Below are 16,527 nucleotides of genomic sequence, written 5' to 3'. Positions count from 1 at the left end.
GGTGTGCACCACTACGCCTGGCTAATCTTTGTTTTTGTTTTTGTTTTGAGGCAGAGTCTCGCTCTGTTGCCCAGGCTAGAGTGCAGTGGCGTCATCTCGGCTCACTGCAACCTCCACCTTTTGGGTTCAAGCAATTCTCCTGCCTCAGCCTGCTGAGTAGCTGGGATTACAGGCACCCGCCACCATGCCTGGCTAATTTTTCTGTTTTTAGTAGAGATGGGGTCTCACCATATTGACCAAACTGGTGTTGAACTCCTGACCTCATGTGATCCGCCTACCTCAGCCTCCCAAAGCACTGGGATTACAGGCATGAGTCACTGCGCCCGGCCTATTATTTTGCTGTTGTTTTTGTATGTTTTGTAGAGGTGGGGTTTCGCCGTGTTGCCCAGGCTAATCCCAAACTCCTGGGCTCAAGTGATCTGCTTGCCTCAGCCTCCCAAAGTGTTGTCAGTTTTTTGTGCCTTTTTTTTTTTTTTTTTAATATGTTGGTTATTTTACTGTGTGAAATGTTCCCTGAACACTGTGCTGAATTGCTGTCTAGCCTGACAGAGGCAATAGCAGACACTTTGCTGAGCCCATGTTAGAATGCTGTTGGCATGAGCTCCATGTTAGAGAATCAACAGTGATATTACATAATAGACACACAGAAATGAGGCCGGGCACAGTGGCTCATGCCTGTAATCCCAGTACTTTGGGAGGCCGAGGCAGTTGGATCACAAGGTCAAGAGATCGAGACCATCCTGGCCAACATGGTGAAACCCGGTCTTTACTGAAAATACAAAAATTTAGCTGGCTGTGGTGGCACACGCCTGTAGTTTCAGGAAGCTGAAGCAGGAGGATTGGTTGAACCTGGGAGGCAGAGGTTGCGGTGAACCAAGAGTGCCCCACTGCACTCCAGCCTGGTGACAGAGACTCAAAAAAACAAATGAGAGCCGGGCGCGGTGGCTCAAGCCTGTAATCCCAGCACTTTGGGAGGCTGAGGCGGGTGGATCACGAGGTCGAGAGATCGAGACCATCCTGGTCAACATGGTGAAACCCCGTCTCTACTAAAAATACAAAAAATTAGCTGGGCATGGTGGCGCGTGCCTGTAATCCCAGCTACTCAGGAGGCTGAGGCAGGAGAATTGCCTGAACCCAGGAGGCGGAGGTTGCAGTGAGCCGAGTTCGTGCCATTGCACTCCAGCCTGGGTAAGAAGAGCGAAACTCTGTCTCAAAAAAAAAAAAAAAAACAAATGAAAAAACTAGAAACACACTTAAATGAAAACACACATAGACCAAGGTTACATGTATATTGCTTGATGAAAATACTGTGACTAGGGGCTTGAGAACTTAGCCCTGTATTCCACTAGGAGCAATCGTTGACGATTGGCTAGTTGGTGTGTTCACGGTGACTTTCTGGAACTTCACTACTGTGAATAAGGAGACCTAGCTGTATCCCCTGGCACCAGCCCTGGGCTGGCCCCACTGCAGCAGGGAACAAGACACGCGCAGTCCCCTCCTTTGTGGAGCTTTATGTCCAGCACGGGAGTCGGGGGCTCGATCCAGTAATCTTGGAGGCAGAGATCTAGCTTAAAGCAGCCCGGGCCGGGCGCGGTGGCTCAAGCCTGTAATCCCAGCACTTTGGGAGGCCGAGGCGGGTGGATCACAAGGTCGAGAGATTGAGACCAACCTGGTCAACATGGTGAAACCCCGTCTCTACTAAAAATACAAAAAATTAGCTGGGCATGGTGGCGCGTGCCTGTAATCCCAGCTACTCAGGAGGCTGAGGCAGGAGAATTGCCTGAACCCAGGAGGCGGAGGTTGCGATGAGCCGAGATTGCGCCATTGCACTCCAGCCTGGGTAACAAGAGCGAAACTCCATCTCAAAAAAAAAAAAAAAAAAAAAAAGGCAGCCCAGCTCTGGAAGAGTGCCAGTGCGGGGGCTGACACCATTGTGGAAGGCTTCGCCATCAGAGGGTGATGTCAGCAGGTGACAGGAGGCACAAGCTAAAGGTTAAGTGGTGTTTGGCCCAGCGAGCGAGTGAGTGGTGGTGTAAGGTGGGAGTGTTTCCAGCAGAGGGAATGAAGAGGGAACATCACCCTGAAAGCCCCTCTTTCTGCCTCTTCCACAGGATCCGGGGCACCAGCTACCAGAGCCCCCACGGCATCCCCATCGACCTGCTGGACCGGCTGCTTATCGTCTCCACCACCCCCTACAGCGAGAAGGACACGAAGCAGATCCTCCGCATCCGGTGCGGGCAGGACCAGGCCATGTGCCTGAGAGGGAGGGCTGGGGGCCACCCTGTGGGACAAATGCCGACACTGATGTCTGGGGGGTGGCATGGTTGCTGGGCCTGCAGGAGAGAGGGCCGAATGGCCTCCAATCTGGGGGCAGGTGCCACTGTGGGGAAGGGAGGTGAGATGCCGTGACTGGTGTGGGGGTCAGCTCCCTGGGTGGGGTCAGGAGCCCTTGGTTTTAGTTCCAGCCCAGCCCGTCTCCAGAGCTCTTCCAGCCTCAGCATTCTGTGATTCTAAGATGCAGGCACCGCACACTCCCAGCGGGGAAGGGCCAGAGGGTGGCTGCGCCACTCCTGCTGCAGTCAGAGGCCAGGCCCGGACTAAGCCATCCCGCCCCCACTGCCTGCAGGTGTGAGGAGGAAGATGTGGAGATGAGTGAGGACGCCTACACGGTGCTGACCCGCATCGGGCTGGAGACGTCACTGCGCTATGCCATCCAGCTCATCACGGCTGCCAGCCTGGTGTGCCGGAAACGCAAGGTCAGCCGGCCGAATTCGCTAGCAGGGCCAGATGGCCGGCAGGAGCGAGTGATGCACTATTTCAAGGGCTTCCAGGGGGTTCCATGTTTCATCATAGAATGTACATTTTCAGGGGCAGGGAATTTTCATTCCTCAGGCTGATTTCTGTATCACCTGGCCTAGCCTGTAGTAGGTGCTCAGTAAGACCAGGTGCAGTGGCTCATGCCTGTAATCCCAGCACTTTGGGAGGCCGAGGCGGGCGCATCACCTGAGGTCAGGAATTCCAGACTAGCCTGGCCAACATGGAGAAACCCCATCTCTACTGAAAATACAAAAAATTCGCCTGGAGGCTGTGTGGGTGGTGGCACATGCCTGTAATCCCAGCTACTCGGGAGGCTGAGGCAGGAGAATCACTTGAACCCAGGAGGCGGAGGGTACAGTGAGATTGTGCCATTGCACTCCAGCCTGGTCAATAAGAGCAAAACTTCATGCCAAAAAAAAAAAAAAAAAAAAAGTAGGTGCTCAGTAAATATCTGTTGACTGTCAGTAGATGCTGTTAGGTCCATCTTACAAATAAAGAAACAGGAGGCCGGATGTGGTGGTGGCGGCACATGCCTGTAATCCCAGCATTTTGGGAGGCCAAGGCGGGCAAATCTTGAGGTCTAGAGTTCCAGACCAGCCTGGCTAATGCGATGATACCCTGTCTCTACTAAAAATACAAAAAATTAGCCAGCTCTGGTGGCATGCGCCTATAGTCCCAGCTACGCAGGAGGCTGAGGCAGGAGAATTGCCTGAATCTGGGAGGCAGAGGTTGCAGTGAGCCAAGATGGTTCCACTGCACTCCAGCCTGGGCATGATTTGAGACTTCATCTCAAAAAAGAAAAAAACAGGAATGAAGAGGCTGGGCCCACACCCAGTGGACAGCCAGGCAGGATTTGAACACAGGCAGTCTGGCCCCGAATGCCTTCCCCTCACCTGCTACCCGCTACTGCCTGGAGCTGGAGGTGGCATAGGCTGGGGTCTGTGCTGTGGGCTTCATGAGAAGGGTCCCCATTGAGGACTTGCCCTCCCGCTCCAGGGCACAGAGGTGCAGGTGGACGACATCAAGCGGGTCTACTCACTCTTCCTGGACGAGTCCCGCTCCACGCAGTACATGAAGGAGTACCAGGACGCCTTCCTCTTCAATGAGCTCAGTAAGCGTCCCCACCCCGTACTTGCACTGCCGGTGCCACCCCCAGAGGGAGGAAGAGGGAGCTCGGCCTAGAAGGCTCAGGCCCTGCCCTCTGGGCCACACTGACCATCTTGGCCTTCCTTCTCCCCATAGAAGGCGAGACCATGGATACCTCCTGAGCTGGATGTCACCCCTGTCCCCACCCTGTTTTCTACCAGAGTTCTGACACTGTGACTTTGTATAAAGTTGTTTTGAAGCTGGACCCACCCTGTGTGTGTGTGTGTGGTTGCCCTGATTCCAGAGAAAGACACCCCCAGAATGCGAATTGAGAAGCCTTTATTGTGGGACTAATGGAGTGACTGCTGGCTCCAGGAGTTGGGATGGACTTGTAAGGTTGCTGGGAGGGACATTAGAGGAAGAGTCCTGGGAGGTGGCGTAGTCACAGCCCAGGGACTCGTTCCTGAAACTCCCACAGTCAGAATAGCTTCGGCGGCAGAGTGCACAGCGACAGCTGACAGCCATGGGCATGTAGACCACGGGATCCACGCCGCGCCGACAGCCAGGGAGCCGGACGGAGGTGAAGCGCAGCTCGTGGTAGTTGCACACCGTCTGGGGTAAGGGCGGCAAGGTCTGCATCACTCGTACCTAAGGCCATGTGGGTGGGAGAGTGGGCATGTGTCTGGGGGCCAGCACCTCAGCTGAGCACCCCAGCCCCCTCCACAGGTCCCAGACTCATGTCCAGGAAGCCATCTGTTCCTGCCCTCCAGCCCCATTTCCCAGCCCCTGCCCAGAGAGCCAGACACCCTTCCCCAGTGCCTCTGTGGGCCCCGCCCTGAGGTGGCAGCACCTGCCCCCGGTCCCGGGCAGCTCACCATGCTGGAGCAGTAGCCGGCGCAGATGGTGGTGTTGAAGGGAACGCAAACAGGGCAGCCCTCCTTCTCAACAGCCAGGATGACATTGGTGGGGCGGCACGGCGGCCGAAGTGGCTCCTTGGATGCCCATGCCCCACCTGTGCTCAGCAGCAGACACAGCAGCAGTCCCTGGGACAAGACCGGTGCTTCAGCCGAGCCTGAGACTGAAGCCCTGAGCCCTGGCCCATCCCCAGGGGTATACCACCCTCAAGGACCCAGGGACCCTGCCTGGCATGTCTTATTCAGGACCTGCCACCCAGACACCTGCCTTTCAGAGCCCACCCCCAGCCCAACATTTCAGTTCTCCACCCTCAGGGACTTCTCCACCTGAAGCTTACTGCAGAGTCACACCCCTCCAGAAAAAGGCCTCCTTCCCCAGCTCACACGACTCTGCCCCTCTTCATGCCAGTGATGGCCTGGAGGGCGGTGGAAGGTACCCAGGGGCCCTGCAGTCTTACCTGGAGCATCTCCATCCTTGGTGCCTCCCCTGCCTCGTGTACCTGGCTTTATACCTCGGGGTTGTGGGGGCGACAAGGCCACCAGGTGGTGTTAGCATCCTGGGGTAACCTGGACACTAATCCCCCCGGGGGCGGGAGGCGGACAAGGCCAGGGAGACGCAGCAGGGGCTCAGTGGAGCGCTCCAGCCCTCTCCCGGAGACCACGATGAAGTGACCTCAGAGACTCAGTTGAGTCGGGGTTGGAGGCACAGGAAGTAGGGTACAGAAAGGCCTCGCCCTGTCTCTTCCTGAGGCGGGGGAGCCAGGAGGAGGCCGTGACCCAAGAAAGGTACTAGACTGAAGCGTCAACTCACCTCCACCAGAGCCATTCCTGCACCACAGTCCAGATTCCCAGGAGCGCCGCGGCTTCGGTGTTAGCTTCTGCCCAGTCCGAGAGGGCCTCCGCGAGACTGCTGCGAGGGGAGCCGCTGGACCCAGATACTCACCAAACAGGGATTCAGCCGGAGCCCCACCTCTCCCTTAGGAACCTTCTCCCACACCACTCTCAGCCAGGAAGCCCAGAGCAGTCTCCAGAAATGAGCGTGGTTCACGTTATTTAACTCATTATTTAAAACACCCGCAGGGGGCGTGCCTGCCCTCGGGGCCACAGCCTGCATGAACATTTTCTGGACTTAGCCCCCTCCCCACGAAGCCGCGGGGCGTGTCTGGGCTAGTCCCGCCCGCACATTGCCGATAGACTCAGTGAGTGTGACCCAGGCTCGGTCGAGACCCCGCGTAGTGGGCGGAGCTCCTGAGCTCGGCTCCGCCCAGCGAGCCGGATCCGGGTCTTCCCGGATCGGCTCCGCCCCTGTGCCCAGGGGGCGTGTCCGGGGCGGGGCTTGCCCGGCCGGCTCACACCAGCGCCGGCTTTAAGCTGCCGTAGCTGGAGTTCTCGGTGCTGTAGGCTTTCGGCACGGCGTGGATGCCCGGCAGGGGCTTCCAGTGGGGGCCGCCCCAGGGCGCCTCCAGCGGGCAGAAGCGGTCGAGCGAGCGGAGTGGGTGCAACGGGAGACTGTAGGACTCCTGAGCCAGAGACAAGGCCCCGCGGTGCGGCACAGCCAGAGTCACCGGGCGGGCGCGGGGCACGCGGACCCGTGGCGGTCGGGGCGGCTGCTGCAGTCCGTGCCCCGAGACCTGGGGCATCTTTTCGAAGCTCCAGTAAGTCAGGGAGTCTTTGCGGGGGTATCCCGACAGCTCCTTCCTGTGGGAGCATGGCAGGACGGTAAGGATACAGCTAGATCCTTGGGGTTCAGACCCCGGGACCTAAGGAGTCTGCACACAGACTCCTGCATTTCGAGGTGAGGACCCCTTAGGAAGGACGGGGCCGGGCGTAGCCTGGGTTCCTGGGTCCTCGAGGTAACTTAAGGTCCTGGAAACTGAGCTTTCCCATCCTAGGGAAGGAAACGGGGGCTTTCGCTTCCTTGGGAAGGAGTGTCTGGGGCTCAAGTACCGAAGGAGGCCCTGCCCTCCAATGCAGAATCCCCTCTGTCCCTACCGCGGTTCCTGAGAGTTGACATTAAAGATTCCTGGCTGCTAAAAGAGGGAGGGGCGGCCGGGCGCGGTGGCTCACGCCTTTAATCCCAGCATTTTGGGAGGCTGAGGCGGGCGGATCACGAGGTCAGGAGATCGAGACTATCCTGGCTAACACGGTGAAACCCCCGTCTTTACTAAAAATACAAAAAGTTGGCCGGGCGCCTTGGCTCACGCCTGTAATCTCAGTACGGAAGCCGAAGCGGGCGGATCACGAGGTCAGGAGTTCGAGACCAGCCTGGCCAACATGGTGAAACCCCATCTCTACCAAAAATACAAAAATGAGCTGGGCGTGGTGGCGCGCGCCTGTAGTCCCAGGTACTCGGGAGGCTGAGGCAAGAGAATCGCTAGAACCCGGGAGATGGAAGTTGCAGTGAGCCGAGATCCCGCCGCTGCACTCCAGCCCGGGCGACAGAGGGAGACTTCGTCTCAAAAAAAAAAAAAAAAAAAAAGTGGGGCTGGGGCCTGAATTTTGGTTCTTGCTGGTGCAGGAGTTGAGGCTGAGGCTACCGAGTCAGAGAACGGGAGCCACACCCGGGGCTTGGCGTGCACTGGTCTAGGCTGGGGCTGTGCCGGAGGCGGTGTCGAGCGAAGGCCCGGCTTACTTGGGATAGAACCGAAAGTCCCGCGCCGAGGTGGTCAGATAGAGCTGCCGGCGGGCCAGGACGCCCCGGTCGGATACTATGAAAGGCCAGCCAGACAGCTCAGGGTTCTTCGACCAGGGGATTAGAGCCTGAGGAAGATTGGGGGAGGAGGCGTATCCAAGACTTAGAGTTTGTACCTCGTTCCAAGCCCTCCGTCCCGGGTTCAGAATTCCTCTCTTTTGGCCCCAACAGCCCTGCGGGCCCCGGCCCTCGCACCTCGCCCCAGAGGCAGAGCCCTTCTGCCACCCACGCCAGGTCACTAAAGCTTTCTTCCCCAAACCCGCCCTTCCCAGCCTCACCTCCCCAAATCCAAACACGTCCTGCTGGTCAAGGAACTCAAACCCATGCCCCCAGCCACCAAATAAACCTCCCCGGTTCCGCCCCCGGCCCCAAGCCTTCTTGGTGTGGCCACTGGAGCTGAGCCGCATCTGGGGCAACAACTCCACGTTACCTCTCCCAACTCCCACCCGACCCTGTCTCAGAATATTCTAGTCTCGTCCCCATCCACAGCCCGCCGCCTAGCTTCGCCGCAGCTTGACACCGAAAGGCGAGTGTCCAGCCCACTGGTCCTTTGGCCCCGCCTCGAGGCCCCGCCCCTGCCCTAGGCTCCCCTAACCTCCCGATCCCGCCCAGGACCTTTTAGCCACGCCCCAAGGCCGTGATTCCTCCTGGCCCCGCCCCAGGCTCCCCGAGCTCCGCCCCGTCTCGCCGGCGCAGGTTCATCCAGCCACCTGGGAAGGCCCCCCTCGGTGATAGTCTGCGAGCTGCGGGGGCTGGAGCCCGACGTATTCGGGGGCGCGTGGGTCCCGGCCGGGATAGCCCGTGTACTGCGCCTTCGTCTCGCTGCTCTGGTATTTTGTGGTCAGTGGGAGGCGCCAGCCGCGGTGTCTGAGCTGCGGAGAGGTGACCGGGAGACCCAAGTGATGGCGCAGGGGACTGAAATGCAGTCTCCTGCCTATCCCCTGCTGACTCCGACACCCCCCAAACCTTGCCTTTTCTCCTAAATCCTTGATCCCCACAGTCCGCGTGGGGTCTGCAGGCTCTGGGGCTCTGGGCTGGGCGCAGGGCCCGCCATGGGTCTTGGGCACATAGGCCGAGCCAGAGGTTGTCTCCCATCTGCTGAGGACCTCGTCGAAAGCCCAGATGTGCGAATCCTGCTTTGCAGCCGGGGGTAGAGGGTCCGCGACCGTGGACTGGAGAGAAGGTGTTGCACATGAGCTAGAAAGACTCAGGAGTCCGTATCAACCCCCACCCCAAACTCTGACCTCTTCCAGTTGGCCCCCGATCCTTTCCTAGGCAGTCCCTGGCATCCAGCTTCCCTGGCGCCTCCTCTCGCAGACCCAGGACTCCTGGACCCTCCTCCTTCAGGCAGGAGTCCAAGCCCCCAATCCCCTTTACTCAGCACCCAGCTTTCTAGGTCCTCGGGCCCCCCTTCAGCCTGGGGTCCGCGCACCTGCACCGTCGGCGGGGGGAAGGGCGCGGGTGGGATGATGCGGTGGGCAACCCAGCTGCTGGTGAGATTCCCGTTGGGCCCGGATCCAGGCACCTCGGTGGCAGAGATGGGAGGCCACGGGGAGCCACAGCACGGAGCCCGGGTGCCACCGGCCATGGTTCCACCCCCATCCCGGAGCCAGGCAGGAGCTGGCTTGTTGTTGCTGTTGCCCCGGGTGACAGAACCCGCCCACCCTGAACCCAGCCAATGAAGCGCCTGCAGGCATGTGGATGGAAAGAGTGAGAAAGAGACGCAGAGACGAGGGACTGGGACCCCAGGCGGGCCACAGAACAACACGGGGAGGGGGATGGAGACTCAAAGCGAGGAGGGCAGAACGGGAAGGAGAAGTTCAGAATTTCAAAGACCCAGAGGGCGGAGGAGACAGAGACCCAGAAAGACGGATAGAGACCTGGGCGTGTCAGAGATCCAGGCAGAGACCCTGCACTGCATCCAGCACATCCAGGCATCCATGAGAAACACCCCCTCCCTTTCCTCCAGGGTCCAGATGCTCCGTGCTGCTTCCTCCCTCTGCCAGGCCTACCCACCTCGAGGTAACGATTTCCAGACGTCCCGGGGCTCCCCCACCCTCCCCGCACGTGCTGAAGGAGTCAGGCTGGCGTCGGCTCTCCTGCCTGCCTTTGATTTGGTTGAAAATTTCCACCTGGGTAGGCAGGGTGGGCAAAGATAGAGAGACCCACAGAGAAGTGCACAGGGACATAGCAAAAAAGAGGGGTGTGTGGAAAGAGCTTCGATGAGTGAGAAAGAAATATAACAAGAAAGGGGAGAGACAGTGGGGAAGAAACTGACCTTGATGGGAAGAAAGCTATTAATACTAATCCAGAGGCGAGAGACACCGGGAGTTAGAGGCAGAGATGAAGGTGGCAAAAAAGAGCAAAATCACAGATGGAAAAGGAGATGTAGAAACCGAGGCAGCCAGGCCCCACCCCACCTAGGAGCCTGGTCTATATAGATCGGGGGAGGGGATGCCTATGTCCTTTGCTCAAAGCTGGACGCTGGACCTGAGAGAGAGAGAGAGAGAGTGTGTGTGTGTGTGTGTGTGTGCGTGTGTTGCATGTGGTCTGTCCCTGGCTTCCCTGGTCACTTCTTCACTATAAAGAGCTTTTGGTCATTGTGTGCGGTGGCTCACGCCTATAATCCCAGCACTTTGGGAGGCCAAAGCAGGCAGATCACTTGAGGTCAGCAGTTTGAGACCAGCCCAGCCAACATGGCAAAACCCTGCCTCTACCACAAAAATACAAAAATTAGCCAGGCATGGTGGCACACCCCTGTTATCCCAACTAAGGCAAGAGAATCACTTGACCTGGGAGGCGAAGGTTTCAGTGAGCTAAGATCACAAGATCGCATCACTGCACTCCAGCCTGGGCAACAGAGCAAGAGGCTGACTCAAAAAAAAAAAAAAAAAAAAAAAAGCTTTTGGCCAAGGCTTCTGCCTCCTCGAGCCCCATTATCTCATCCCACCAGCCCATTCATCAGACCAGGAAAACTGAGGCTACCTTCTGCGGCCAGGCCCAGAAGTTTACTGATCCTTCCTCCCCCACTGAGGATTCTGGGTCCCCTTCTGTTGGATTTTGCTGGCCCCACTCAAAGGCTGCTGATGCCCAGTGGCCCCTGATCCTAGCCAGGGGGCAGACCAGTTAGAACCTCATGTCCCACTCAAGCTGGACAATTTTTTTTTTTTTTTTTGAGGTGGAATTTTGCTGTTTTTGCCCAGGCTGGAGTGCAATAGCATGCCCTTGTCTCACTGCAACCTCTGCCTCCCAGGTTCAAGCAATTCTTCTGCCTCAGTCTTCCGGGTAGCTTCTGCCTGCCACCATGCCCAGCCAATTTTTAAAAATAATTTGAGTAGAGATGGGGTTTCACCATGTTGGCCGGGCTGGTCTCGAACTCCTGACCTCGAGTCAGGACCCACCTCGGCCTCCCAAAGTGCTGGGATTACAGGCATGAGCCACGGTGCCTGACCATCAGGCTGGACAATTTTGAGATCTATTTCTTTCCCAATGTAGGGTAAAGGTTGGGACAGGGAAGAGGGGTAGAAACCTGATTCCAGCTCCCTGCCCGGGGCTGAACTCTCCAGCATCCTGATCGCTTCTCATTCAACCTTGCTTGTACTCCCCCTGGGATGGGTGGCTCATTACTTCAAAACAGAATATTCTAAGCCAACCCCTGTGTTCTCTCACCAAATAAGATTTCCCATTTGAACTCCAGACCCCTGAAGGCCTACTGTGGATCATATGCTCAAGGTCCCTTGGCCAGCTGCTTGCATGTTCCAGGTTCTATCCTCCCTGACCCACATCTTGAAATGTCCCCTCCCCCTCTCCAGGATGAGCAAGGTGGTGTCCTCGGAGACTGAGTAGTCAGCAACTTAACCCCAAGGGCCACCAATGATCAAATCCATGAGAGTTGATCTGAGGAGTTATGTATTAGGACTAAGAAACAGTAAAACACTCAGTAAATATTGGCTGTTATTATTATCACCATCATCATTATTGCCCTCAAGGTCCTCCAGGAGAACTCCTATTCATCCTTCAAAACCCCATGTGGTTTCACCCATCCTGCACAGATTGAGCTCAAAATCAGAGACTTGTGATTTTGTGATCAGTTGATGAGCTCCCAAACTGGAGTCCTTGGAGCAGCTGGGCCACCCCTGAGGTATCTCAGCATCCAACTCTGATCTTTGCCTGCCTGACCAGTTCCTGGGCATGGGCCTCAGGCCCGGCCAGTCCGGCTGAGGAGAGTGCAGACGCAGGCAGTGTCAATTCGAATCCATCGCCAGCCCACACGGCCCTGGGCGTCAGCAGTCAATGCACGCACATAGGACTGCTTGGCCTTGCACTCAGACACCCAGTGCCTCCGATCCACACCTCGGCAGCCCCCTCCGCCCACCCCCGGGCCACCTTCCTCAGTGTTATCAGCCTTGCATCGGGTTTCAAAGAAGTACTGGCGGAGGGGACTGCCACCAGCTGCAGGCACCTCGCCCAGCACCTCCACCTCACGCCCACGCAGGTCCACAGCGGTCCGACGGTCTGTCACCCAGCCGCTGACTGCGTCGCACACGGCCAGCTCTCCCCGACGACTCGCTGGTGCGGTTTCGCTCACCCCACGCCGGCTGCGGTTGGCCGGGGTGCCTGCTGACTCCCCAAAGGCCCCAGCCTCCAGCAGCAAGAGCAGAGGGGGCCCAGCAGGGGCACCCCTAGACAGGACCACTCGGGGAGACAGAAGGTCCCACTCAGGGGCCAGAAAAGGGGGCAATGTGGAGGGTGGGGGTTGGGACTCCATGGGCACACCGGCGAGGAGGGCGAGGAAGAGGATGGGGAGGGAGCATGAGGGCAGAGGGAGCATCTCTTGGAGCACCTGGAGACAGACAGAGGGAGGCTGGGATTAGAGAAGAGGGTAAAAACATCAGCAGGGAGACAAGTTGGGAGGCTTGCCTGCTAGGTCTGTGGGGAAGCCCTTGTTCCAGAATTTTGAAGGACCCTATATCGAGGACTTGTGTAATGCCCAGCTTGTAGATTAATAATTAATATTCAACTACTAGTGGTCAGGGTGCCGTGGCTCACGCCTGTAATACCAGCATTTGGGGAGGCTGAGGCGGGCGGATCAATTGAGGTCAGGAGTTCGAGACCGGCCTGGCCAACATGGTGAAACCCCATCTGTACTAAAAATACAAAAATTAGCTGGGCATGCTTCGGAAGGCTGAAGCAGGAGAATCACTTGAATCCCGGAGGCAGACGTTGCAGTGAGCAGAGATTGCGCCACTGCAACTCCTGCCTCAGCCTCCCGAGTAGCTGGGATTGCAGGTGCCCACCACCATGCCCAGCTAATTTTTGTATTTTTAGTACAGACAGGGTTTCACCACGTTGGCCAGACTGGTCTCAAACTCCCTATCTCAGGCGATCCTCCTGTCTTGGCCTCCCAAAGTGCTGGGGGTACAGGCATGAGCCACTGCGCCTGGCCCCAAACAAATTTTTTTAAGATGACGTCTCTTTATAGTTCCCCGCTGGACTTGAACTCCTGGGCTCAAGCATTCCTGCTGCTGCAGCTCCTGAGTAGCTGGGACTACAGACTGAAGCTCCCACGCCTTGGACACATTCCAAAATTTTGAGAAAGGCCACAATCTGGAATCCTAGGAAGATCCCAGTTCACCTCAAAACTGCTACTAAGGAGGTAAAATCCTGCCCGTCTGAGGCAGGCTTCAGTTTCCCTGTGTGTGAAATTGACCGGGCACTGGGTCAGAGCCAGGTAGAGGCATGGATATTGCAGTTTCTCTGCATGGTTCTGGAAGCCTGTGGTTCTGGGAAAGGGTGCTGTGTAGAAGACCGGGAAACAGCCAGTGGTGACCAGACCTGTCAATACCTCCTCCACCTCCAAGCTCTGGGGCTGGGAGCCCCCAGGCTTCGGGGGGCCCCTGTGGAGGACACCGGTGGCCCCCTCCTTCCTGACATCTCAGGAGAGGGAGGGGGCAACCACCTAGGAGAAGAAAAGAACAAACAGGTTATAGAGGCAGGTGGGGAAGGGGCGGGATCCCTGAAAAACCTCTTCCCAGAATGCCTCTTCAAGCGCAGGGTACCCGAGTCAAGGCCCCGCCCCCTTTCCAGAGGCCCCTTTTCTAACCAGGTGATGGCTCCTGGCTGGGATGGGAAGCAGATGGAGGGAGGGGAGGGGAGAGGCAGTGGATGAAGGAAGCTAGAAGAGATTACATCCCCCCTGCCCCGGCCCATTCATCTCCCAGATGGGGCGGAACTGGCCTGGACACCCGGGTCCCTGAGGGCCCACACTCAAGAAGCCCTGGGTCCCCAAGCTGCTTCCTGGAATGTTCCCTCCTCACAGGACAGGCCAGGGCCCGCCCAAGACTTCTGCACATACCTGGAGTGGCTGCCTGCCCTGGCTCCTCGGTAGGGAAAGGGGAAGGGTGGGGAGTGAAAGGCGCAGGCTGACCCAAGCAGGACCGCCTTCTCCCTGACTCAGGAGTGCAGATCCCGGGCCTCCACCTTCAGACCCAGGAGTTCAGGTCCCCAGCGCCCTTTTCCCTCAGACCCAGGAGGAGTCCAGGCCCCCAGCGCCCTCCACTCAGACCCACGAGTTCTGGAATTCAGGCTTCTCCTTCTCGGGTACTGAGACATGCGGACTCCGGGTTCTTCATCCTCCAGATTTGGGTTGGGGGTCTGGACTCCTGAAACCCCTTGGGGGAAGCCGGCTGCATCTCTGGGACACGTCCCCTCCTGCCTCAGTTTCCTCCGCCAAGCCCCGCCCCCGTCGGCCCCGCCCCTGCCCCTCCCCACCCGAGGGCAGGGCGACCCGGCCACCGGAATCCCGGGGGAGGAGGCGCGGAGCTCTTACCTGGGGCGCCCTCCTCGGCTCCCCCGGCTGCCCTCGGCCCGGCGGCAGCTCCTCCTCCTGCTCGCTGGCTGCAGGGACGCCCGCTGGCCCGCCGGCTCCTCTCCGCTCTCGCTCGGCAGGGCCCGGGTCGGGGGCGGGGGCGGGGCGGCGCCCGACGGCGGAGGAGGGGCCGGGGGATCCTGCCTTGCACACGCGTGCCGGGACCTTGGAAGTCAGGCCTGGCTCGCTCAGCCCGGCCGCCTCGGTCGCAGGAGTCCCAGCCTCCAGCCGCGTCCTCCCTCAGACCCAAGGCTCCAGGCCCCCAGCCCCTCCTCCCTCAGACCCAGGAGCCCAGGCCCCCAGCCCCTCCTCCCTCAGACCCGGGACTTGCGACCCCAGCCACTTCTCTCCCCGGCCCCAGGAGCCTGAGTACGGAGCCCACAGTTCCCCCCACCACCTCCCAACCCCGCCCCGTCTCAGACTCTGGAGTCCAGCCCCCAGCCTCCTCCTCCGTTAGCCCCAGGAGTCTGGGCCTGAGATTCCTTTGCCGTCTTTTGCCAATTGCGTGTCAATCCCGGGGCAGATTCCCACCCTCTGCTCTCCTCCCCACTTCCCAGGAGCTCCACGCTAGACATTAACCAGCTGGGCTTGGGCAGCGATAAGGCCCCAGGCCCGGGGAGACAGTAGATGTGGGGGCTCCCGCATACTCCTCTCCCCTGGAATTTCCTGGGTGGGGACCGGGGAGAGGGTCTTGTCCTGAGCTCAGATAAGAGACCTGCAGGGTATCGGAGGGCCCAGAGGTAAACAAAGATGTGTCTTAAGAACAGAATGAACTGCTTCCAGAAATGGTGCACGGTGACAGATGAAGGAGAGATGGGAGAAGGCATGGGGAAGTGGGGAGACACCCAGAGAAAGAGGGGTACCAAGGCTAGAGAGAGCGGGGACCCAGAGAGAGTGAGGGCAGAGCCCCAGAGAGACCATCAGAAAGACAGGGATGGGACCGGAGCTGGAGTGTCTCCGGAGACGAGAGGTCTGCGGGGGGCCCCCTCACTCCATCACACCTCCACGCTGAGACTCTGCTCCCCTATGCCTGCCGCTATTTTCAGAAGGAAAACTGACACCTGCCTCGGGGGTCATCCCGCACCCCCTCCCCCCAGCCTAAATATAGCATGGCAAGGTGGCAGGAGGGTGTCCCCGGGTTAGGGTGTTTCCTGCTCCTCACCGTCCCAGCCAGGGCGACAGCCAAGGCCGCTCCAGTTACTTATTGGCGGGGGAGGGGAAGGGTCAGTACCCAGGCTTTGGGTGTGTGTTCAGGTCACCTCTCAGACTTCTCCACACTTTCCCGTCCCTCAACACCCAATGCATCCCGCCACATAGCAGGAGGACTCTGGCTTCTAACTTCTAGTCCTGGAGGGGATAGTAGGTATGAAGTTTCCAGAGTGACTGGGAAACAGTCTCTGTCCCCCTCTCTGGATTTGTCTCCCTCCAACCCTGGGTTTGTCTTTCTTTCTCTGGGTCCTAGTCTCTGGGTCTGTGTCCGTCTCTCTGGGTCTCTGTCCCCCATCTCTCTGGATCTGTCCCCCCATCTCTCTGGGTCTCTGTGCCCCTCTCTCTCTGGGTCTCTGTCCCCCCATCTCTCTGGGTCTGTCCCCCACTTTCTGGGTCCTAGTTTTCTTCTCTCTGGTTATCTGTCCAACCTCTCTGGGTCCCAGTCTCCTCTCTGAGGCTCTTGCATCCTCTCTGTTGGGGTCACTATCTGCTTCCCTTTCCCCTCGTGGGGGGTCTCTGCCCCCCTCCTCGCCATCTGTCCTCTTCCCCCTCGCCCTTGGCTTTCTCTCTTTTGCTCTGAGCCCCTCCTCCCTCCCGGACCTGGGTTCCTCTCTGAGTCTCCTTCTCTTTTAGGTCTCTGTGCTGGAGTCCACCTTGTCTCTTGTCACTGTGAGGTCCATCTCCATTCTGTCCCTAAATGTGGCTTTCTCTCCATTTCATAGACGAGTGACTACCTAAAACTTCTATTCATTTCAGCCATGATCAGACTCTTCCTACCATCTGTACCTTCATCTCTTTAGCTGCATGAAAGGCACTCAGACAAAACCAGGGCTTTCCACGGGAATTCCAGAGGGGGCATGTTCTCCTCCAACCATTTCCCTTCTGATGCTTCCCACTGGCGTCTCTGAGGAAGATTTATTTGACCCCAAAAAGGGGTGGGT

General features: G+C 58.3%; 4 protein-coding genes across 5 annotated transcripts in view; 1 reads left to right on the top strand and 3 right to left on the bottom strand.

Moving 5' to 3' along the window:
* Window positions 1–4,172, top strand: part of RUVBL2 (RuvB like AAA ATPase 2) — a 41,537-nt gene extending 37,365 nt beyond the window's left edge. Inside the window, exons 12-15 of the mRNA XM_003940335.4 lie at window positions 2,112–2,231; window positions 2,627–2,756; window positions 3,814–3,928; window positions 4,060–4,172. Of these exons, the coding sequence (XP_003940384.1) occupies window positions 2,112–2,231; window positions 2,627–2,756; window positions 3,814–3,928; window positions 4,060–4,085 (391 nt within the window). The 3' untranslated portion in view covers window positions 4,086–4,172. The remainder of the gene's footprint in view (window positions 1–2,111; window positions 2,232–2,626; window positions 2,757–3,813; window positions 3,929–4,059) is intronic.
* Window positions 4,173–4,225: 53 nt separating this feature from the next.
* LOC101051564 (choriogonadotropin subunit beta) lies at window positions 4,226–5,988 on the bottom strand. The gene is made up of 3 exons (XM_039466873.2): window positions 5,629–5,988; window positions 4,779–4,946; window positions 4,226–4,551 (listed from the first exon to the last, which is right to left on the bottom strand). Exons 1-3 carry the CDS (start codon window positions 5,641–5,643, stop codon window positions 4,243–4,245), a joined length of 492 nt encoding a protein of 163 aa, XP_039322807.1. The 5' UTR covers window positions 5,644–5,988; the 3' UTR covers window positions 4,226–4,242.
* Window positions 5,989–6,109: 121 nt separating this feature from the next.
* SAXO3 (stabilizer of axonemal microtubules 3) lies at window positions 6,110–9,110 on the bottom strand. The gene is made up of 5 exons (XM_074386091.1): window positions 8,942–9,110; window positions 8,476–8,681; window positions 8,220–8,376; window positions 7,450–7,577; window positions 6,110–6,515 (listed from the first exon to the last, which is right to left on the bottom strand). The coding sequence occupies exons 1-5, from the start codon at window positions 9,095–9,097 to the stop codon at window positions 6,167–6,169; spliced, it is 996 nt and encodes a 331-aa protein (XP_074242192.1). The 5' UTR covers window positions 9,098–9,110; the 3' UTR covers window positions 6,110–6,166.
* A 2,340-nt stretch (window positions 9,111–11,450) lies between these two features.
* On the bottom strand, window positions 11,451–16,453 carry NTF4 (neurotrophin 4). 2 transcript variants are annotated; one of them, XM_039466342.2, is made up of 3 exons: window positions 14,339–16,453; window positions 13,345–13,468; window positions 11,451–12,352 (listed from the first exon to the last, which is right to left on the bottom strand). In XM_039466342.2, the coding sequence occupies exon 3, from the start codon at window positions 12,338–12,340 to the stop codon at window positions 11,708–11,710; it is 633 nt and encodes a 210-aa protein (XP_039322276.1). In that variant the 5' UTR covers window positions 12,341–12,352; window positions 13,345–13,468; window positions 14,339–16,453; the 3' UTR covers window positions 11,451–11,707. The 2 variants fall into 2 exon arrangements, with proteins under 2 accessions (XP_039322276.1, XP_074242193.1); XM_074386092.1 differs by having other exon boundaries at window positions 11,451–13,468.
* Between the last annotated feature and the right edge of the window lie 74 nt (window positions 16,454–16,527).

Source organism: Saimiri boliviensis, chromosome 14, assembly GCF_048565385.1.
Source record: "Saimiri boliviensis isolate mSaiBol1 chromosome 14, mSaiBol1.pri, whole genome shotgun sequence".
Classification (NCBI taxonomy): domain Eukaryota; kingdom Metazoa; phylum Chordata; class Mammalia; order Primates; family Cebidae; genus Saimiri; species Saimiri boliviensis.
Note: the sequence above shows the minus strand (reverse complement) of the source record. Positions and strands in the feature narration are given on the sequence as shown.